We start from the raw sequence: 23,198 nt of genomic DNA, 5'->3' as shown, positions 1-23,198 counted from the left end.
GCATTAAGGCTGCAGCACCTGCGTACCAAGCAACATACTCAGGAAGCTGGAAAATTCAAAATGAGGAACCAATCCAGCAATGCTAAGAGCCACCCTGCTTGCACGTTGCTATTTGATGGCTGAATATGCATGGCCCGTGGGGAAAGGTCTGCTCACACAAAGCAGCTGGCTCGTGTGCTGAATGACAGCTGCCGGTCCATTCCAGGATGTCTAAAACCAACAGACGTGAGCAGCCTGTATGGGCTTGCTGAAATCGCTCCACCAGACATTGGCAGAGTGGGCACAACCAAAATGGAATGATTAGGACAGGTTGAAGATGCCAGACAACATGGCCACAACATGGCAGTTCGCCACCTGAAATCACAAAAAGCTTCCTAGTTGCAAAGAAACTGCTAAAAAAAAAAATCACAGACAGGTGCATGGCTGGAAATGTGGTGCCCACCGCTCAAAATACTCAAGGACATCAAAATGCACATGGCCTTTGCCTTCCCGCAAGTGTGGAGAAGCACTGGTTGACCTGGAGATGTTAGCAGGCTAAAAGCCAGTATCTGGCAGTGGGATTATTCCAACAACTCAGGCACATGTGACTGTGGGGAAACACAGACCTTGGAACATCTGTAGGTCTGCCAGCTCCTGGAGGAACCGTGCACCATTGGAGATCTCAGTAGGGCTACAGACCAGGACGTATCATGTGCCCAACACTAGAAAAAGCCTAGGATTGTGGTGGAAGGACCCAAGAAGGAGAAGCGGCATACTGCTCACAGAAATGTAATGTACCTGTGATTAGAACCACACCTTTAGATACTGGAGATATCAGCCAGTGGTTTTACCGGCAATGGAACTGCCTCTCCAGTGTGTTCCCCTCAGAAATAAGTTTGGCCATGTTTAGAAAGATGGACTGATACAGGTGTTTGCCTACCACTGCTTTGGGGGACTGGCAAGGTCTCTCTCCTTTCTCTGTATTTATAACTACAGGGGAGCATTATGGTTCTGCTCCTCAAACTCAGAAATGTTAAAATCAAAATTTAAGCAATATCATGTACCCATATTTCACAACAATAGGCCCCTTAAAGGTCCATAATAAAATAAGCGTGAAGGAGAAATTGACTGTCAAATATTTTTGTTGGAAACCTGTGTTTCGAAATAATCTCCCATCTGCCTTAGAGAACTGCTTGGGATCAGAAAGTTCCTATTTATTTTTTAATACAAAAGTTATCTGTTCTCTTGTTTCCACCAAGAGCAGTTGCTACCCTACTGCCCCAATTACTGGCCTCCAACTGCATCAGCACCACAGGGTCAGATTTCCAGCTAGCGTAAGTCGGCGAACTTCAGCCGAACTACAGCAAGGTACAGCAGCTGAGGAGCTCGCCTGGTGCTCTCAGATGGGAAGGAAAAGAAAATGGGTCTGATTCTCTAGTGCCCTGCACCTTGGCCACGCTTTTCAGAAGGGCTTGCTCAGCACCCATTTATGCCCCCAAATGGGTAGCCAGATTTTCAAGCTCACCTGGTGAGTACTGAGCTCTTTTGAAAAATCTGACCGTGTGTGTCAAAACAGGGGTGCTAAGTGCAGGCTCTTTTGAAGCTCTGACCCCTTGTGTGGTCATTACTACCCGTGGAAAAAGCTATGCTTCAGCTTTGGCAGCATTTTGCATCCACTCTGCACATGTGTAAATGCCTGTACATGGGACATGGCAACGTAGATTCAGGCTCAATGACTCGGTGACTAAATATTCCCTGGCATGTTTCAGAAGAACACAGCAGATCTCCCATCCCAAATTCCAACGTGAGTATACCTTGCCTCTACACGTCAGCCCTGTCAGCCCAGCTGAAAGAAATGCTTTCAGTTCCTATTCCAAACATCGTGGGAGGTGTTACACATCTCCTGCAGTTTAGTGGGGCATGAAGTGATTACTGTATATAGCAGTTTGAAAAGAGCTTTGGTAAGGCAGTGTTAATTATTATACATAAACAACAACAACATTTCACAATTGCAGTAAGACTTCATTCCGTACACTGCATTATATTCATTCACACTGCACTTCCCTGCTGCCAGGCGACTTCAGTAACACATTACAATTCATGCCTCATCACACCTGTTAGGGTTTCCTAAACGAGACCCGTAAGTATATCTAAAGGAGCCAACGTGTTTGCCCATTTAGCCAACACAGAGATCATATTTAATAGATACTTTCTAAGGCTATAAACCTCTAGTCCAATGGAATAGGAAACAACTTAGACAAATACATAGGAAGAAAACACAAAGTGTCCCCAGGTTCACATTTTTATTTGCATGTGATCTCAGCCTCTTGATTTATAGAGCACCAAGGGACATTTCATCACAACACCGTGCACCTTTCCCTTGGTGGGCTCCCAGCGAGTGACCGACAGAATAGAAGAGCCTGCCTCCATGAGGCTAAGCTTTCCAGGGGATGACTGTTTACTTGCTAATGCCAGGCTCATAAAGCTGTCAGATTTAACCTGCTTCTCCGTTGGACACTGATGGCAGCTAGTCTCTGCCAAGGAAATCCTGCCGTGGAGGTGGGTGAGGCTGCATAACAGAGTGAAACTGGCATCTCTAGTGCTCCCCACCTCATTGAGCAAACACACAACTCCAATGTCTTTGACAAGAACCAGCTCCCGATGCAATGGGTTTACCAGAACAATGGGCCAGGGCACATGATTTGCCAACGGAGGTCAGCAAATGAAAAAAGGGGAAGACCAGACAAAGCGTTTGGATTGGAGGAATACCCACCTCACCCCACCACAGCTAACAAACAACACCAACAGAGGTCATGACTGGTGTGATTTGGGCACTGGAGCAAACGTTTGAAAGACCAGAGAGCAAAACCAAAGCTGTAAGTGAGAAAATGAACACTTTCACCTTGGCTACAAGTAGGGTGACCAGATGTCCTGATTTTATAGGGACAGTCCCGATTTTGGGGTCTTTTTCTTATATAGGCTCCTATTACCCCCAACCCCCATCCCAATTTTTCACATTTGCTGTCTGGTCACCCTAGCTACACGAGAACAAGCTGGATCTGACCTAGAGCACACATTCAGCACACCAGTGAGAAAAGGAGGTACAGCCCAAAACTGCAACGGAGATATTAGATGATATAGATAATCAGAGATACATAAGAACACTTCGATCTCCAAGTAGACAGACAGGGAAACTCCTGTAACTATCTTGCACAGATGCTCAGAAAGCAGAGAACGAGACAATTCAAACTGAAAGGGCACATTGGGTTGGCACCACAGGCAAAAAAAATTGTGAGACTACATAACTCCCTTGACTAATAGCAGGTTCTGGATGCTGCTGCTCCATTCTCTGCCTGAAGCCTCTTTCCACGCAGTATATGTAATATATATATTTATTTGAGAGGGGATCCCAAGGAGGAGAGCAGAGCTTAGTATGCAATGCTTGCCTTCCTACACGGCTCCTCTGAAGGCCACAGAGGAAGAAGCAAGGACAGGATTTGTTGGCACTGGAAACCAAGGCATGGCAGCAGCTGGAAAGGTTATTCCTGTGTCCTTAGATGGAGTCGTTAGGCTCTTATAATGAATGTACATACCAGGAAACGGCAGTAACCTAATTCAGTAGTAAGCTTCGGAACAAAAAGTTGTTACTCCTGACTAGCCACTTGGGGGTGCTGAACACCAGCAGGTGTTTCAGAACAAGCGCAGTGGGATTTTCGTCAGACTTTTTCGTGACATCAGCTGGGCCCCCTCAGAACCAACCCTTCAGACTAACACCATAACATACTTGCAGAAGGTTTCTTTTTAACCCTGTTATCTCAGGACTCTGCCAGGAGAGACACCCCATTACAAGTGGGATTCCTCAGGCTAGAGTAGTGGTTTGTAGTAACTCTGCCAAACTAAGTCCATGCCGAATGACAAAGCGTCCACCACCTCTCATTCACGTCACCTGAGGCTGCTCTGCGCCCCAGCTAAGACCCCCGGTAAATTGGAGCATGGATGTGTAGGGCTGGCGGCCAGAGGAATACACTGGCCTAATACATTAGGGTCACTGGTGTACAGCAGCAAAACCAGTGAGAATCCCTAAACTGATCTTCAGTGCCTAGCAAACTGGCCTCACATTATCCAGCTGCAGGGCCATAGGAAACCTAACCCTGAACGGCAGTTAAATACATTCATTCAAAATAATAGCTTGACAAGGAACCTTAAATACTGCATTGGGGGACTGAAAACAGACAAGTCATTTTCAAGTAACTTCTAATAACAACAGCCTAAAAACCAAGTCCAAAGCCCTCTCAGCCAGTTCCTGAAAATAGAATGTTATTCTACAGTCCCTAACATCATGCTAACTCACAAGACAACTCTCACCTTTGTGCCCAATTTTCTCCACCTTCATCGCCCTCAGCAACTCCCATTAGCGGAGCACGGGTGAGAGCCGGAACGCTGGCCACAGGTCTGGGTGAAGCTTTCCCAGGATTCTGAACAGTAACCGCTGTATACTTTGACCCATAGCTAATTATATAGTGGCCATAAATAGATCCAGTGCTGGAGCCTTCGAATTCCACCTGCCCTGCTGGGAGGGAGCTCTCTGGTTTGTTTTCACAGGGCCTCAGGGCTGCATGGGGAATTTTAAAACGTGTGCTGTAATGGGATGTCTATACGGAAATCTGTCTACCGTGCCCTCTCAAGGAAAGCATCTGAGCTACTTCAGTGCATCTACACTTCACCAACAGGTGTGCTGGCACCCACGGTTACAGTCAACTCTTTTGGAGCTGGAGCATGCAGCAGTGGCCATGAGAAGTTGTGGATAAGCTTGAGACTAGTCTGTTTTCTAGCTTGTGTTCTTCTCAGCTCCAGAAGAGGTGTGTCAAACCCAGCAGGAACTAGACCCAAGGCCAGGAGAAAGCACATGAGAATGGAGCAGCTTTCTCTGAAGCACATGGGACTCACCTAAATAAGGCACTTGTTTAGGATGACCACAGGACTCCTTAGGGCAGAAGCCACCAGGGCTCCTTGGACCCAGGGTGGGAGGCATGCCACTGCCCAGTCTATTCTCCCGGCAGAGAGGTTGATTTGCAATGAGGTGAAGGCCCGTTCAGTGGAATTAGCAGATAGCTCTAAATGGGTGAGAAAGTGGATAAAACAGTGATCATGCCTCCTTATGCCAGCTTCCCCAAGGGTCAAGGGACTTTCGGGCTCATATCTAGTTTTGACAGGACCCTTGAGTGTCTGCAAGGCATATTTCAGAGTCTTAGAAGCACTGCTCTGTGCCTCAGGCAGCACGGTATTTGTGCAGAAATAAAGGAGGGGGCAATGCAGGCAGCATTCCTGCAGCAGGAATGCTTCACAGGAGACACTTGGGGGCCAACCAGGGGAGGGAATGCCTTTCATCTTTAGGGATTTAGGCCAGTCTGCTGGTAACGTGATCCTGCAGAATCAGATGAGCCTGAGAAGGCTGGACACAAGGCCAAGTAAGAGACACATGGAGCTTGTCTCTTTTGGGAATGTGTGGCTAGGTCACCTGTCCATCTGGACACAGTTCCTCTATCCCTTACCTACAGCAGCATTTGTTAATGCTCCCATCTACTGTCCCATCAAATGACTGGAGAGAAGTGTAAAGTAAAATGGCAGGTGATTGTTTCTGCCACCTTTGTGTTGATGCTTTTCTTGCTTCCTTCCTCTTTTTTAGCCTCTGGCCACATAAGTCACAGCATCTTAGACTCAGGCCTGGCCTGGCCTAGAATTTAAAGGGGTGCTGCTAGCTAGAGGGGAGCTGAGACCTAGGCCATGTGAAGGTACAACTTGCCTTGTCTTGATTAGACTTTCAAAGGTGCTGGTTAGTCCAAGCCAGCTGACACGATCTGACACTGCACCTTTAAATCCTGGTTGAGCTGAAGCCTTGTGGGGGCAGATGCAGGTGAGCTGCGTAAGTTATATGTTGGTAAGCGGCTGTTTGAACTGGTGCCACACACACACACACACACACACACACACACACACCACTTCAGACTCCTGGACACGCTCACCTCTGAAGCTGTCCCTGTACTCCCGCGAGCTCTGTGGGCCTGCGAAGTCCCCAAAGGCAGAGTTAGGCAGGACAGGACACTAGCTAGAGTTCCTGGTGGGTCACTGAATTAGAGAAGAGGGTTTGTTTGAGGGAGCTGAACCAAGAGTTAGAAGGGAGAGTCCAGATATGCCCTTCGCCAACACTGCACAAGGGAAGGATGGCCACAGGGACGGGCAGAAATTCCCATTACTAAGAGGCAGGAGGCATTTCAGTCGGAGCAGTAGTTTTGAACACGACACCACTTGCAGAAGCTGAGCAACCCCCAAGATCCCACAGCTGAGGTGGCAAAAAGTCTTAGTTTCCTGCCAACTTTAAGATTCTGCATCTTTAACCCTTTCAAGGCCTTGAACTTGCTCCCACTGAAGTCAGTGGACAGGTCTGGCATCAAAATGGACAGGAGCAGGAATCAGAATTTACATCTCCTTCCAGTCCCACCGGTGTGATTAACCCTGCTGAAGTCAGTGGAGTCGTACCAGCGCTTACACCCTAGGTGAGGGCAGGCAGAACCGTTTGCTGCTCATTCCTGCAGAAGCATCCAATCACCTTCTTTCAAGGTGGTGCCAACCTGTTCCCAAGAGAGCTATTCCTCACCAGCCCTGTACATACTGCCAGGTCAGCAGGTCCCCATCACATGTGCTTCGTTAAGTGACAATGCAATCACCACAAAGCATACACACGGCACACACTGTTTGCTTAGTATTGGGCACTCCTGATGGGCCTCTTCCTCCTCCCACCACAGTCCCGGAGACCACAGAGATCCCAAACACTCTACCCATTTTGCACCATCTTGGACCAGTTTTATTGTAGATACCTAGATGCTTCCAACCAGACCAACGCAGCCTTTGCAGAGATCCACAGGAACCTCCACAGACAGTGTCATGGGAGTAGCTTGGGAACGTCTCAAACCATTTCAGGGTTCTGCAAAACCAATGGGTGTTTTAACTTCCCGCCCCCAATCCCTTGGAAATTTAAACCCAGGATTCCTGTCCTTGAGGCAACTCAACTGAAATAAACTTGCTCCGTTTTTAGATCAGAAGAACTAGTGCTCTGTAACATGGATCATAGAGCACCCCAAAAACACAGCTGGCATATTGGGATACCCTAGAAACAGTACTTGTTAGTACATTTGAATTTCTCCTCTCTCCCTGTCTTTACACTCCTATTTTCAGTCTTGCTATTAAGGAGCATGGACCGACAACATCCAAGTTCGCGCTGCACTTTGGAACCTACTTGTCTGAGCGACTACAAGGTGGATGGGGTCACCTCTGGCATTAAGAGGAATCTCCAGAACCTATTTTGCTCCCTTTTTTTTTTAAGCCCACAACATGTGTGTTGAAGTCCCCAGCGTACGATGTCAATTACAAATAAAGCTCAAAGATCAAGAGTAAAAACGATGTGATCCAGGGCGTCCGTATATTCTCTTACCGCTTTGCAATACAAGGCCACGGGACAGGGACAGCTCCAAAGGCGAGATACAGCACAGCTGCAACTCCAGTGTTACTGAGTGTCCTACCCCTGAGCCATGACTGGCTGAGACCCACTACCATCAGTAGAAACCCTCTCTCTCCACAAGGGACAGTGTCCATGCCAGTGGCTACAGCTTGTTGTTCCGGTGGAAGGTGGTCCCGTGGGGGGAGGCGTATGTTGGCTGATTGTGCCACGTCGAAACAGGGTATAGCCTGTGCCGCAGCGAGCTGTCGTAAGACGTAGGGTAGTGCACTAGGCTGGCAAGCGGCCGGCAGAGGTCTGAGGATTGAGTAGAGGCAGCTAATAAGTGGCCTGGAAACGCAGGGATGACAAATGGGTTGACAGAGAGCGAAGGGATCAGTGGAGAGGACTGGCCCTTTAAATGGTCCGCGGGGGAGCCAAAGTTCACCGGGAACCTCAGCATAGTCCCTTTGTAACTGTCCTGCCCTGCAGCGGAGGGGAGTGGCGCTGGGAAGCTGGGGTTTGGCACCACAGCCTGGGGCTTGGCCAGGCCCGGCTGGAGGCTCGGCGACTCGCCGCGCTTGTCCTTTGGCTCCACTCCCTTGACGAGAGGCGAGATGGCCTTTAGCTTCTTCCCATGAACAAAGCCCTCCTCCTCCAGACTGCGTTTGCTCCTCGGCCTGGGGCCCAGGGCAGGGCTGCCCACCTGGCTCTGTGGGATGGGCTGGATGAGCCCTCCATTCTTGGGTAGCTGGGGACTGGTCTTGGCAAAGCTGGCCATGGGTGGGACCCAGCAGCCTTTCACACTGGCGAAGGGAGAGCCTCTGCTCCCTGCAGAGCCACCTTTATAGAAGGCGGAGGGTCCCTGGCTGTCTCTGCTCCAGGAGGGCAGAGCCTGGCTCGTTTTGCTGCGCAGATCTTCTGGCTGCTCCACACAACCCTCCGTACCCTCCTGCCTCTTCCGAGGGAGGCTGGCTTGCTGCAGGTCCTTGCCTGGCTGCTGATAGATGGAGAGAGACTCTGGGAAATCCTTGAAGCCACGAAAATACTCCATCGGGCCTCGTAGGGGGTGGCAGCTCACGGGTTTCAGAACCTCACTTCTGTACGCATGGAAGTGGCCAGTGAGGATGGCAGGAGCAGGGGAGAGGTGGTGCCCTGAACTCCCGTCCTCTGTCCTCGGAAATATCTGGCTGCTTCTGGGGCTCAGAGATCCCTTTGGGCATGGTGCCCCCTCCCCTTTCTTAGGAGGGTGACACACTTGGGCTGGGTCATTGGCATCATCCCCGTCTGGCACAGGGCTCCTTCCCTCTTTGCTCTGATGAATGACTGATGGCCTGTTGGAGTCGAGCTCTGGGCTGGGGCAGGGGAGCCCTGCAGACCTGGATTTCTTGCCTTCGGGGCAATGGCTCAGGTGTCTCTCATGACAGTGCAGGGATTCCGCCTTGCTCACTTGAGCCAGCAGCTTCTTCTTGGCCAAGGGAGACATGATGCCATGGTTCCCTTTGAAGTAGAAGCTGGAGAAGAGCCGTTTGTAGGCCTCGGAGCAGCCGTGGGCCCTGCAGTTGCTGTGGCAGCTCACGGACGGCTGGCTCTTGGCCAAGTCTTTGGTGTTCGAAACGGGGAGCCCCTCAGCTCGGTCTCCCGGTCGGCTCTGCTCGGGGCCATCCGTCACAGTCTCCCTGCCCCGTTTGGGAGCGGCAGAGGCATCCAGCTTCACCTTCTCAGGCAAAACCTACAACCCAAGGGATGGGAGCATGAGCGCTGGGAAAGGGCTGGGAACACTCCCGTGAGCAGGTTAGGGTCAGAGAGGGCCCGGGACACAGCCCCTGCTCATCTGCTAAATGCAGGCCGACCCCTGACCCGGGTGAGCAGCTCCCCCCCTCCTCAGCCGCTGTGGTAAGAGATCCCCATTCTAGCTGAACTTCTAATTACAGCTGTGTGGGTTCCAGATCCACCCACCTGTCAGAGTCCCCCCCAAAAGCCATGGGGAGCCAGCCCTCCAGCTCCCACACTCCTTTGTTCTCTTCCCCCAGGCATCCAGCCACAGCCTCCTCCTCCCTGCTGTCCCCCAGCCCATTGCAGTTCTCTTCTCTCAGAGGCTTTTCTCCCTGCCCAGTCCCTCGCCCCAGCACAGCCAACAGTATCTCTCCTTGCAGCATGAGCACTGTCAGGAGCAATGGTCTGGAGGCTGCTGTCGAGAGGCCCTGAGGAGGGGGTGTCCCGGGCCTGGCCCAGTCCTGCACCTGGTCTCCGCTTTTCTCCTTCTTGACTCTCTTGCTCTTTTCTGCTGCGTCATCGCCCTGCTCCCCACGGGGCTCCCTGGAGACCTTGTACTGCTTCCGGGGCTTGGTGGGGGGCAGGGGCTTGTCATCCTCGCCCTTCAGGTGTCGCACGTACGGGAGGACCAGCCTGCAGGACAGAGAGGCCAAGTGCATGACTCAGGGACTGAGGCCCAGAGGAGCCCAGTTCCACTGAGATGTGCAGGCCCTTCCCACCCTAACCATGACACACAGCAGAGGACTTGGCTGGGCCCGGGCAGAGCACAGCAGTGGCACTAGCCCCACGCAGCAGTACCCGTGTTCTTAGGAGGAAGCACCAGATTCCAGCCCTGCTACACCCTAGCAGGTGCGACCAGCATCCTCGGGGACCTGTATGTCCTCAGACAATTGGGCTGTAATAAACAACCCCTCCCCTCCCCGCCACCCCACTCTTCTCTGGTCACTTCCATCGGAGGATCTCAAAATACCTCAAACATGGCTGGGTGCATCCCTGCCACAGCCTGCAGAGTAAGAGCGGTACAATCCCCCATTTTACTGATGGGGAAACTCAGGGACAGAACAAAGGGGCAGGACTTGCCGGGGAACCCAGTTTACACGTAGGGTGGGGACAAGGTGAGAAGCAGCAGATGCAGGCTGATGTTAACTGGAAGCCACTGATCTGGCGACCCAGGCCTGGAAGAGTGACTGAGGAGCAGGAGCTTCTGCTGCCTGCATGAGAGGCACAGCAACCTGCTCAAACCTCATGTGCCACAGAGGGAGCAAGCCCCCGGCTGCGCTAGTCTGGGCTCCGCACCACAGACAGTGCCGGTTGCCAGGACAGACCTCACAGCCTGGCTGGCAGGGCGGACACTCAAACCGAGGCCTCAAAGGCAGCCGTCCGTGGTCGGGAGCGGCTGCTCCTGGTGACACTGGCAGCTGGCTGAGGCGAGGCACTCCGGGCGGGCTGGCTGCTCTTCCTGTCTGTGCCCCAGGGCTGTGGCATGGGCAGGAGGGTTCCATACCTCTCGTAGTGCCTCCTGGTGCAGGTGGCCGCGCTGGTGCTTCCTGGGCTGCCTCCCAGCTCATCATACACGTTCTTCCAGAGGCGTCTTCCTGTGACCTGCAAAAGGAGGGGAGAATGAGCCCTACTGGGGACACTGTGTCCACAGCATCAAGGAGCACCTTGCGCAATGCGCCTGTGGGCGGCACCCTTATCCCAGCGATGTGCCACTGCTGCAGAGAAGGGAGAGGCCCTGCCAGCACAGGAAGCTGGGGTGCCTGAGCAGGGCTGGAGGCAGCGACAGCAGCTCCCCTCCAAAGCTGGGGGTTGGGGAGCACCCAAGGAGCTGACCACAGGTTCTATGTTAGAGCTGGCACCTTTGGGCCTAGGCACTCGGCCCTGCAGATGGATGCTCATTGCACTAACACCTGAGACTACATCCAGCCCTGCATGGAGCCTCACGACAGGGCCATGGCTGAGAACAGGACAGGCCAATGAGCACACAGATCACAGGCCACCTGTTGGGATCCGGCCTAAGGCTGTGACCATCACGTTTTACAGCTGGGGAAACTGAGGCACAGCACGACAATGGCACAGCTAGACCAGAACCCAGGCTTTCCAGTTCCAGTGCAGTGCTGGTGTACAAAGGCACAACCTGTCAGCTCCAACGCGGGCCCGACCTCCTGCTGTCCTGCTTTGACCCCCAGGACAGCAATCAGCACTGTGCTGCACTGGGGAGCCAGGAAAGAGTTAAGTGATGGGCACAGATGAGGCTAACTAGATCCATTCCCCTCACTCCAGGGTGGGTCAGCTGTAGGTAGGGTGACCAGATGTCCCGATTTTATAGGGACAGTCCCGATTTTTGGGTCTTTTTCTTCTATAGGCTCCTATTACCCCCCACCTCCGTCCCGATTTTTCACACTTGCTGTCTGGTCACCCTAGCTGTAGGCGGCAGGGCTTTTGGTCAACTTGCTGAAAACGCCACATGCTCCATCTTACTGGTGTCTGGAGCCGGAGAGCCCCTCTTGCGGGCTCCAGGCAGCCTCCCCTCCCCAAGGAACTCCGCACAGGTGCTGGCGCCAGCAACTCGCATTGCTGCTGTTTGCAGGAACAGATGGGGCGACGGGGAGGAAATCAGCTGAGCCAAGCAAAGTGCCAACATGAAGGAAAATGTTCATTCTGCAGTAAAGTCCCCTCCCCCCCTCTGCCCGTTAAATCCACCAGGGACAGGAAGAGGCAGCAGGAGATGCCAGCACTGCTCTGCTCAGAGAGATAAATCACCAGGTGCCTGGTTAACTCACTCATGCCCAGGAGCCTCGGCAGGGTGGGGCCTTTAAAGGGCCAGCTCCAGGACTCTGCACACCGCTCTTGCTCTGCGGGGCTGAGCAGGGTGGCAGGCGCCAGGTACCTTTCCCTTTCCCCCAAACTCTCTTGCTCTGGCTGCCGATGTCCCCAGGGACTGGATTTTCCACCCCTCTGCCTTCAGGTCCAGCACTGTGCTTTGCTTATTGCACTGCACCGTCTGTGCCAATCAGCAGCTGTGTGCGCTGTCCCTTGCTCCAGAACCTGAATCATGAGCTTCACCAAGACGACCCTGCCCCTGCCCCTCTAACATGGTGGATTTGCTTGTTGCAGGGAGGCGTGAACCAGCTGGGACACCCCAGCGATACCATCTTTGCAGTTCTGCTGCAGAAGAGCCCAAAGGCAAGTCTACACCAGCCTACGAGCCCCTTCTCTTCGTTCCAAGTGGGGTCGCTGGGGCCGAGATCTGCACCAACAACACAGTTTGGCCACCACAGCTTTGTGCACTAGGGACCACCTTCAGCCCTCTTGGCATGAGTCTGACTGGAAGCAATGGCCGTTCCACCTCGGCTGAGAGACTCTGGGAGGTCTCTTCCATGCCAAGGGGCCTTGCCCCATCGCTGCAACATTGCAGCTGAGACCTGTTTGAACAGGAATTTGGCCACAGGCTAAGACAGTCCCCTATGAGCCTCTAAACCCTGTCCTGCTCTCAACTGCTGCACATAGTAACAGATTTAGGCACCAGAGGAAGTTGTGTCCCACTTTGCTAAAGAGATGACCCTGCAACAAGGCAGCATAAGGGTGACGGCTGTGGAGTCCCGGCCCCAGTAATACAGTTCCACTCTTCTTACCAGCTCATATGCTCCCAGCTTCTCCACAGCTTTGTAGATCTTCCACAGGTTAACTAGACAAAGACAAGGAACAGGCAAGGAGTGAGGGTAGGTCACCGGGATAACGTTTCATGACCCCTGTGCCAAGGCACTACTCACCCCTCATCACCAGCAGCCCTGTCAGTGGGACTCTTGGGGGTGTGTGAGAGTAGGCCCCACTGACTTTAATGGGAACTACAGGATGGGCCATCAGCAACATGACGCTGGATCGTCAGTCAGGGCAGGGCTCCATACACAGGATGTATAGGGGGCACCACAGCCGTGTCATGCTGGGAGACCAGCTGCTGTGCTACCTTCCAGGGAGAGGTCAGTGCTGGGACACTGGGTGGCTTGGACAGGGCACTGCCACAAGGAAGATTACCAGACTTATGGTCCCAGTGAGTACAGAGGTGCTGTCGCAAGGAAGCTGCTCACCCGCCCGAGGCCCCTGCTGGCATGGCCAAGGCGCTGGCAGAGATCAGAGCAGTACACTTCACCACACACAATGACTTTCTCCTTTTGCTCTCTGCCGTTAGCAAGCACCTCCCCCCCCCTCCCCAGGGCACAGCATAGATCCCTTCCCAGGCCCTGCATGGGTGGGGGTGTTGAGTTCTGGTCACTCAAAAAGCCACCCTTGAATTGTTGTGAGCCACCTGCATGAGGATCTCACTAGCAGCCACAGTTTGCTTCCTTTGGGCCACTGAGTGGTGCTAGTTGCTCATGGCGCTGGCAGGTTACTCAGCCAACAGGCCTGGGCCTGCCAGTCATGGAGGGGGAAATCACTGGCACTGTCCTGGGGTAGCCCCATCTTCCTGCCCCCAGTCTATGACTGGCTGTTACATGGATGTGACAGCCTCTCACAGGCCAGCCCTGAAGAGCTGGCTGGCATGTCACTCCTGCACCCACTCCTGCCGTGCCACCTGTGCTGCAAACCAGCAAAGGATTTGGGGACTCCCCCCCAACCCCGGCCCCAAGACATGGTTATGAGCAGCCGAGCAGTAGGCTGTGGGAGGAGAAATGAGCGGATGCGCGCAAGGTGAGTGGACGCACTCTGCTTGAAGCCGAGATGAGGCACCCTCTCGATGGGGGTGTGACGGTCCTTCATGAACTTGTAGAGATTGACCAGGAAGGCCTGCTCCTCCTCCTTCTCCCTGCTCGATGCCTGCTCATCCCCCATCTCCTCCACCAGCCTCTTCTGCTCCTCTTCGGAGCTGGTGTCCGGCTTCAGTGCTGGCGAGTCCTGCGGAGAAACACAGCCAGGCAATCACCAACTGAGGCGGGGAAGTCAAAGGACAGAGAGGGAGGGGACCTGCCTCAGCTCATATAGACAGTCCATGGCAGAGCCAGGAATAGAACCTGGGAGTCCAGGCTCCCAGCCCCCACTCTATTCACTGGACCATGTTCCCTATCAGAGCCAGGAATTGTACCAGGAGTCCTGACTGCCAGGCCATTGCCACTCGGTCACCCAACTTGTATGCGTTTGCCACACAGAGTCAGCTAAAGTCTTCCTGACTTCAGAGGAGACTGCATTTGTGTGTGGGGGGACGATATTAATTCCTTAACCCTCCTAGATATGCACAGCTGAGGAGCAGCAGCAGCTCCCTCGGCCTAGCTCATGTTTGCTTCAGAACAGCTGTGCAGGCTGGAGTGCCAAGATCCAGGACCAGTTGCCCCCAGAGTCCCTCAGCAAGGAGAGGAACAATGCAAGGCCACTTACGGAATGGCAGGGATGATAAGAGAGTTACTGAAGCTTCATATTTTCTTGCCTCTTTTCAACCTCATCTTGGACACCCCCAACACACATCTGCATGGCTCTGCCTGCTGGATACCCACTCGCAGTAGTGAACTGGGAGTCCGGACTCCTGGGTTCTACTCTCACCCGTGGGGTTTTCACAGAACGCCATGCTGCATTGTACCACTGCTCTAAATACCACTGAGAGGTGTTTTGTGGTCGGAGGTATTTTATTAGCTCCGGAGAGTAACAGACTTGTGCAACTAAAGAGTGAGAGCCAGAGTTTATTATTCTCCCGGCTGGGAAGGCAGCCAAGTTGGTCAGAGCACTGGAGCTGTGTGAGAACACGAGGAACAGCTTCCAGGAAAACAGAAGGGCAGAAATACTCGCTCTCATCCTCTCTCTCTCTCTCGGCTAAAAATGTTTCTCGTTTGTTTGTTCTACATTTTCCAGAGTTATAAAACTTGTTGCTATTTTTGGGCAAAGCAGCTGCTCAGCTCCCAGCACTTTTTCTTCTTTCTATTCTTTTAACTGCTTGTGACAGACGTGTTATTTTAGCTGCTGAGCTATTTCTGGGCCTCCTTTTCCTTTTTTAAACCTCAGTGAATTCAGTGCGGGGGACTGTGTGTGAGCTGGAGTCCTGGCAATTCAAGGCCTCTGCCATAGGGCAAGTTTCTCAAACCCACTCAGCACCGCCACAATCCACTCAGGCCTGCCCTGATGGGACAGCCCTCTCCTCTAGGGCACAAGACACGTTTGTACACCATCCGGTCCTTGCCCACTCTGCTAAACCTGCCCACTCAAGTTGGCTGTGGCAGTGGTTTCAGTGAAGTGGCCACCTGCCTGCTGGAAACCGGACTGAGTGAATGAATCACTTCACCAAACTCCTTTCACCAGAACAACACTCAGAGGGGAACAATTTTTCCTAGATTGGATCAATACTGGTGGCCTGGATGGCGAGAGGCATGGTCTGCCATTGCTGGTGACCCAAGACATCCAGTGCCATTTAATAGGAGCAGTGTTATGGACGGTGTGTCCTGCCATGGCTCTCACAGCCGCTAGGCCCAGGGCAGGGGACTGCTGGGGACACTTTGTCTCTAGTCCTATCTTTAGCAATCACACCAGCCACCCAGTGCCGAGGACTCACACAATCTACACCCTTCACTCTCAGCACCATGGGGAAGGTCTCTTTTGTATCCATCCCATCTCTCTCCCCACCAAGATGGAAGTGGCAGGCGCCCCTTAGATGTGCCCACAAAGACACAAGGCATCATATGTGAGTTTCCATAGTGCTTGGGGAGATAATGGATTGACAAGAACCAGTGTAACCCAACACTCGACCCAGGGAGGCTGTACGACTCACACCCACCCCATGGCTGCAACCTAGGACGACTTTAAATTGACAGCTGAAGTGGAAGAGGAGGTCACACCAGGTCTCACGCGACAGTCCCATGGAAGGTTCTGTGGCCAGGAGGCCATGGAACAGGCCCCGTAGGCAGGCAGATGCCTACAAGCAACAGGAGGAGCAGAACTCACAACCTTCCACAATGGAGAAGCCACAGGCCTCTGGTGAGCTAAAGGGGCATCTTCCCCAAAACAGAGAACAGACACACTTCCTATGGTCCACATGCTCCATGCAGTGACCTGCACTGGGCTGGGCGCGTTCCCGCAGGCCTTTCACAGAGCAGCATGGGGCCACATGTACCCAGCAGCATACATGACTATGCAACATGCTCCATGCAGCAAGGGCAGCGATGCTCAGAGAGACAAAGGTAGACATGACTTTCCTGACTGTCCTTCACCCATTTCCCCCTCACTAATTCCTTGGCTCTCCGTTTCACATGATGCGGGATGGACAATCTGAGCATCTGCTTTCTCTTTTGGGTTGCCACCATTCCTGGAAATGGTCTCAATTCCATAACTGTACCGATTATCCCAGAGGCCTGTAATGTGCCTTGCCCCAAACCACTCTCAGTGTCTCAGTTGCAGCCTGACTTCCGACACCCTGCTCCAGATAGTGCACACCTGTGTGTGCACACCAGCCATTTGTGTGCGCAAACTGAGCACCGGGCAGGTTTGCACGCCTAGGACTGCAGCGTCATCAGTAGTCTGTTCCACAACTGCTTCAGCAGCACAGGTTGCATTTGTCTGGAAGTTCAAGAGAACCCCTGAGTCTTATCTGCATCCAGCTGCCTCAATCAACAATCCCCTTCTATTTATGACAACCAAGTTCTGGGTCTTCTCTATTGTAAGGGACACACCTTTGCTGCATGTTGCAGGTGTAAATAAGGGACTGATGCAGGTGCAAGTCAGCCCTGGCCACACAAACAGGCCCCATGCAGAATTCTGTAGTCACTCTATGGAATGGCTCCACATCACGCCTCCACATTTCTAAGGAGCCTGGCAACTGAGGCCAAGCTGAGGCAGCAGGTTATAAAGACGATGCACACACTCTCCCTCGTAGTCCCTTCATCTCCATGTCATTCCACAGCTGCCCCTCCTACCCTCTCCCCCTCATCCCTGTCCCTTTTCTTTCCCTTTAGCTGATTTTAAGAAAAAAAATCCTGGCACTAACTTGCCATTTGCCTCCATTCCATGGTTCACTCTGCTGGTGTGTTCTACCCCTTCGCCCTGTGTCTGCCCTGCTCAGGTAGACAGCACTATCTCATTGCTTCCTTGTGCTCTGTCTTAGCCTGTCGGCTCTCATCAGGTACTTTGGGGCAGGTCCCCTCTCTCTGTTCTGGGGCTGTACACCGCCCAGCCCAACAAGGTCCCAGGCCAGGACTGGGGCACCTACGAGAATACAAATAAAACAACCCCTGGTGGCTCTTCCCTGGAGGCTTGACTTAAAAATTGGTTGTTTTTCCTTATCTAGAATAAGAGTGATGTCGGAGAAAAACTTGTCACATCCATGCTAACTAACTAACATGCATTAAGATCCCTTCAAATCCTTGTTAATTATTTACTGGCTTCCACAGTGAGACCAACCCAAAGTCTAGGGCTGTCTTTCAGTACAGACACCCAGAGCAGCCCCCATCGGGATACGTTGGAACAGCGATGAACAGCCCTTAACAACTCTTTGCCATCAAGGGGAAGGAGAGAGAGTCCCCCCGCACTAGGCTGCACAGGAATTTCAGCTGTTGTTCCTGGAGCATTGTTGTCAGTTGCTGCCCTGGCCAGTCGAACAGCAGTGCAGCTATGGACACAGGTACCCAAATAGCAAAATACACCTCGACAACATCCTTTGCCCACCTCTCAGAGGGTTCATGCACCCCATTCCCATCTCACGGAGAAGGCCGAGTGCCTCAAGAAACTCCAGTGGGAGACAAGGAGAGAACTTCATGCTGTTCCTCACTCACCACCTGGTCCAGCGGGTCCACAGTGCTCTGGCTCCCCTCGGGTCCAGGCTTCACAGCATCAACCTCTTCCACAGGCCCCGGCCCAGCAGCCTCCATTGTGGATGTCTTCTTCTTCCTCTTCCCTTTAAAGCTGAGTGCTGTGGCCAAGGGAGAAGGTGGAGAAACCATTGAGAAGCAAAAGGCCCAAACAATCATGCAAATCAAGGGGAGGTTCTCGCCATACTCTGCACACACGCTGCAGAGTGAGACACCAGCACTCCTTGGCAGCCCAGACAGATGCACATACTAGGGAATACGTGTGATCAGTCCCTCAAATGCTACAGGACCCCACTTTCCAGCATCAGTAATCCAACCTTCCCTCCCCTCAAACGCAGGGCGCAGAGCTGGAGCTGGAGCCAGACTTCCCAGTCCAGGCCTCTCCAATGGATGGAGACCTGGATGGCCAGATCTGCACAGCCCTGAACTCGGGGAACAGTTGGGTCTCTCAGGATTTCATGCTTGGGCCCATGGTTCATTGCTACATGCCACCCTTTCTGAGGGAGGTCCCAGCTCTGCACAGGGGGCCAGGCCCCAGCTGAGCCCAATCAGAACTCCAGAGAGGGACACTCTTCAGCCTTGGCCATGCCAGAGGGACCCACTGCCCTGGACTGGGCCTGAGGACAGGCAGGCTTTCCAAGAACAGAGACCTCTGTGACGCAGGTAGCTGCCTTGCTTCCTGTTCAGAGACATGCCGTGTTTGTCAACAGCTCCTGACGGTGGGCCGTCTGGCCACTGCTTTCGCTTTCAGGGTGGCTTCCTGGAGCCGTGGGAGCCAGTGCAGTGCTGTGAACGCTTCCCCACCTCAGCCACATCCGTTCCTGCCAGACGCTCGGCTAACTGCCTCTGGCAGGTGGCTCACTCTCCCTCCAGTTGCTGAGGAGGGATGGGAAATCCCCCCAGCCCCAGCGAGCAAGTGGAGAGATCCTTCCACTTCCCCACCTGAGACAACGCAAGACATGGGGACTTGACTTAGGTCTACTGCAGCGCCTGACCACTCCTGCTACTCCTGCCCTGTCGAACCCCCCACCCCTCAGGTTCTTCAACAACAGCCCATAGACAGCGAGAGCCGGGTAGAGGCCACCTCCCTCCACTGCCCAGCAGTTAAATAAATAGTCCTCACCAGTTCTCACCTGGCTCGTAGAAGAATCCCAACCCCTCCAAGTCAGTACGGGGGTACAGCTGGGCAGACTGCCCTGCACTGTCCCCATTAGGCCTAATGCAAGCATTTGGGTCTATGCTGCTGCTAATCCAGCCCGAAAGTAACGGACAATTGAACAATTACAAAAAAGCACACCCAGCCCCGACCAGAGAGACAGCGGGGAACTCCTGCCCAAAGGCCAGGCCAAGGGAAGCCCAGCCGGGACACTGTAAGAGGTGTAACTACTGTAGCATCTAGAGGCCTCACTGAGATCAGGGCCCCACCATGCTCGGTGCTACACGGACACCTACCTGCCCTGAAGAGTTCACAATCTAAATTGAGAGAGGGGAAACTGAGGCACTGAGCAGAGATGTGACTTGGCTACGCTCACACAGCAGGACAGTGGCAGAGCAAGGTTCTAGTGCCAAGTTCCAGTCCTGAGGCCTCTCCTGAGGGGGGTCCCTGATTGCCATAGTGAGTACTGCACGGAGGCCACTCTGTCAGAACCTGGGACGTAGCTTGTCTTTGGCTGTGGTCCAGTAAGCAACCTTGCGGAGCAACTCCCACACTACACAATGTTTCTGGAAATGAGGGGCTTGGAATGGTGCATGATCTGCTGTGAACTCAGGGCAGAGGCTCCACCCCACCTTTCTGCTCTTGTGCGATTCATTCCACATTGCATAACTGCTTAATATAGATTCTGTTTACACAACAAGGAAGGAAGAGAAACAAACAAACAAAAAACCCCTCCTACTCTGCACTTCTGCTGATGCCAGAGCCCGAATGAGCAACATCTGTCGGGCCGAGGTCACCCACTACTCCAACAAACCCCGTCTCCAAACTGAGGGGAGGGCAGTTCGGAACCAGAACCGGTGGATCAGAACCGGGCCACATCAGTCTCTCCTTCTGAAGCTGGTGAAATATCCACCTCTCCTTCTAGAGCTTTTCAAATAACAAGGGCTGATCTGTTCCCAAGGCTCAGCCCCTCAGCCTACTCCAGTTCGTGTTTGCTGTGTGTCGTTCTCAGCCCCACGGGGTCAGCGAGCTCATAAAATGCTTTCACATACTGTACAAAGGGGAGAGAAAACTGGCCGGTTTAATGTTCTCTGGGCATGAGATCACCACGCACGGCAGCCAAAACAAGCCCGGCTTCTGAGAGGATTACTGGACATGATGACAACTTTGGGAAACAGAGCAGAGAACAGCTTGAGTCTTTTACCCAGCTTATGGCAGGAGCCACTATGGGGGAGGGAGGAAGGCTGAGAGTCAACCCCCCACCCCCCAACTGCCTGGGCTCATCAACATGGCACAGAGAACAGGCATGGAGAGGAAGGGACAAAGACACCTGAACCCCTCACTGACAGCAAGAGCACAACTCCCAATAAACAAAGGAGTCAAGTGCAGGTGTTTTTGTTAATTACAAAGCAAGCCGAATACCATTAATTAGGGAGTTCTCCTAACAGTTATACTGGATGGATCATGGCTTGTTGACAAGCTGTGCCCTCCTCTCCTTATATAAACAGGGCAGACCCCTGCTCCTGCTGACATTGGAGACATCAGGGAGGTTGCATATGGAGGAGTGAAAGCACAACTTGGCTCATGCCACATGTAGGAATCTGCCTCTCTGCTCTGCAGAGTCCTGCTGCTCCCGCTTCATTCTTCCTATGCAGATCCCAGCAGTTGTTCCTCCCCTCCCCCCCATTTCCTATCCTGAGGATCCAGTGTGATACTGTTCTTTGTTTCATGCCAGTTGGGATGCGTCTTATCTGGGTTGCAACACTGAAAAGCACCTGTTTATTTGCAAGGCAGCTGTGCAGGACCCTGCTTGGCAGTTTTATTGGGATGGCAAAGTGCCTGTTTTGGGGCTGCCCTTCTGCACAGTTGGGGGCTCACACAGTTTACGCTCTGCCAGCACCCTCCTCTCACCAGTCCAGAGAGGAGAGCTGGCCATGTTGTTCTAAATCAGTTCTTTATCCTCCCATCATTAGTGGATTAATGTCAATACCACAGCATCACATGTGATGGGGCAGTATCATAACCACCATTTTACAGGTGGGGAAACTGAGGCACGGAATGGGGAAGGGAGGGACTCACCCAAGGTCGCACAATGGCAGAGCAAGGAATAGAAGCCAGTTCTCCAGGCTCTGACCCCTGTGCTTCAGCCATGAGATTACCCTGCTACAAAAAGAAACCTTAAACCAAAAGCAACCCAACCTTGCTAACAAATCAAAGACTCAGTACAAACAAGAGTGAGAGCGAGAAACCAGCAGGGCGCCAATGCCAGCAAGGCAGAAAGTGCAGAAAATCCATTCCCAAACTTCAGGGAATCACAGAAATTAGGGATGGCAATGACCCATGAGCTCATCTAAACCCTACCCAAGGGGGCAGCAGGGGGTGCTCAACCTCATACATATTCCAGTGCATAGAGAAAGGAAGAGTGCGTTAACTCAATCCCCAAGGAAAGACGACTCCAATCTAATCCGGAACAGCAGAGTCCTCTGGTATTTTGGATTTTTGGTTCTGCCTTTGCCAACAGTGACAGTGGATGTTTGTATTTCACAGCAGCAATCTGCAATTTCCAGAGTCACACACACGCCCACTGCTGAACATTTCTCCTGTTCACACTAACTACCAAGGTATGTGTGCGTGTATGTCCTCCGGTGAGGGGCAAATGGGAATAGCTTCGCTTCACTCCGCTACACTGCCGTACTGGTTTGGAAGAAAAAAAAAAGTGTTCTTGAAAAGGTCAAAGCATTTCTTGGCTCGGAAGGAGGGGCCGTTAGCATCTTCAAAGTACAAGCGTGAGCCGCTTTCGGGAAATGACAGAGTACAATGGAACCCGAATTCTGCGTACACACTGTACAATACCTCCGCTTAACCCTTTGGAGGCCGTGACGGGGAAGGGGAAAAACAGGCAGATTCTTCTGGGAACCAAAGAGAGGGAGAAAAGAAAGAAGCTGTTGCTGACAGCTGTCACAACAAATTAGCTGAGCCCAGCTAAAGATCACAAACCACAACAGGAAGTGGGATGCCAGAACCCGACGCAGCGCTGAAATTTACCAACTAGAAAGAAAAGTGTATTTCGAGATAAAAAGTGACTGGGAAGCCCCCTGCAGCCAGAAACTTTTGAGAGAAGGAGAAAAAAAAACACCCTCCCTCCCCCCTCCCGCCTGAAGAACCTGCTGCCTAAGACAACTGGGGCCCGGCTCCGGCCGTGTGAACAGGGCTGGGCGGCTGCCGGCGAGCCCCGGCTCTCTCCGAGCCCAGACCCCGTTGCCGGGCAGGGGATCGGGGACGCGCTGCAGGATTTACCATCACCGGGGTCGGAAGCCGGCTCCCGCCCCAACCCCGAACCGCTCGCGGCTCCTGGGGCGCAGCCCCCTCCTCGCCTGCCCCCCCCCAACTTACACCCCCCTGCCAGCCCGCCCCCCCCAACTTACCCTCTCCGGCAGCCCGCCCCCCCCGATTTGCCCCCCTGCCAGCCCGCCCCCCAACTTACCCTCTCCGGCAGCCCGCCCCCCCCGATTTGCCCCCCTGCCAGCCCGCCCCCCAACTTACCCTCTCCGGCAGCCCGTCCCCCCGATTTACCCCCCTGCCAGCCCGCCTCCCAACTTACCCTCTCCGGCAGCCCGCCCCCCCCCCGATTTACCCCCCTGCCAGCCCGCCCCCCAACTTCCCCTCCCCGGCAGCCCGCCCCCCCGATTTACCCCCCTGCCAGCCCGGCCCCCCAACTTATACCCCCCGCCAGCCCGCCCCCCCGCCTGCTCCCCAACTTACACCCCCGCCAGCCCGGCCCCCCAACTTACACCCCCCGCCGGGACACGCTGCCCGGCCAAGACCCGGCAGGGCTGTTTCTTACCCATCGCCCGCAGCGCCGCGGCCTTAGCGCCCGCCCGGCCCCCACGCCGCCACCCGCCCCATGCGAGACTCCGGAGTGTCCGGGCTGAGAGGCAGCAACTCGCCCCCCTCGCGGGCCTGGCGCCCCGCCCCGCCCCGCCGATTGGGCAGGGGTAGCCGGGGGGCGCGGCCG

The 23,198-nt window shown here is 53.6% G+C and overlaps 1 protein-coding gene across 2 annotated transcripts; it reads right to left on the bottom strand.

The window, feature by feature from the left end:
* Positions 1-5,981: 5,981 nt before the first annotated feature.
* ARID5A (AT-rich interaction domain 5A) lies at positions 5,982-23,137 on the bottom strand. 2 transcript variants are annotated; one of them, XM_045005067.1, is made up of 7 exons: positions 23,028-23,137; positions 17,992-18,128; positions 13,951-14,140; positions 12,883-12,935; positions 10,752-10,849; positions 9,715-9,880; positions 5,982-9,203 (listed from the first exon to the last, which is right to left on the bottom strand). In XM_045005067.1, exons 1-7 carry the CDS (start codon positions 23,029-23,031, stop codon positions 7,638-7,640), a joined length of 2,214 nt encoding a protein of 737 aa, XP_044861002.1. In that variant the 5' UTR covers positions 23,032-23,137; the 3' UTR covers positions 5,982-7,637. The 2 variants fall into 2 exon arrangements, with proteins under 2 accessions (XP_044861002.1, XP_044861001.1); XM_045005066.1 differs by lacking the exon at positions 23,028-23,137 and having other exon boundaries at positions 17,992-18,617.
* Positions 23,138-23,198: the final 61 nt, after the last annotated feature.

Source organism: Mauremys mutica, chromosome 2, assembly GCF_020497125.1.
Source record: "Mauremys mutica isolate MM-2020 ecotype Southern chromosome 2, ASM2049712v1, whole genome shotgun sequence".
NCBI classification, from domain to species: Eukaryota; Metazoa; Chordata; order Testudines; family Geoemydidae; genus Mauremys; species Mauremys mutica.
The sequence above is the reverse complement of the archived record's forward strand: the minus strand, read 5'-3'. Positions and strand labels throughout refer to the sequence as shown.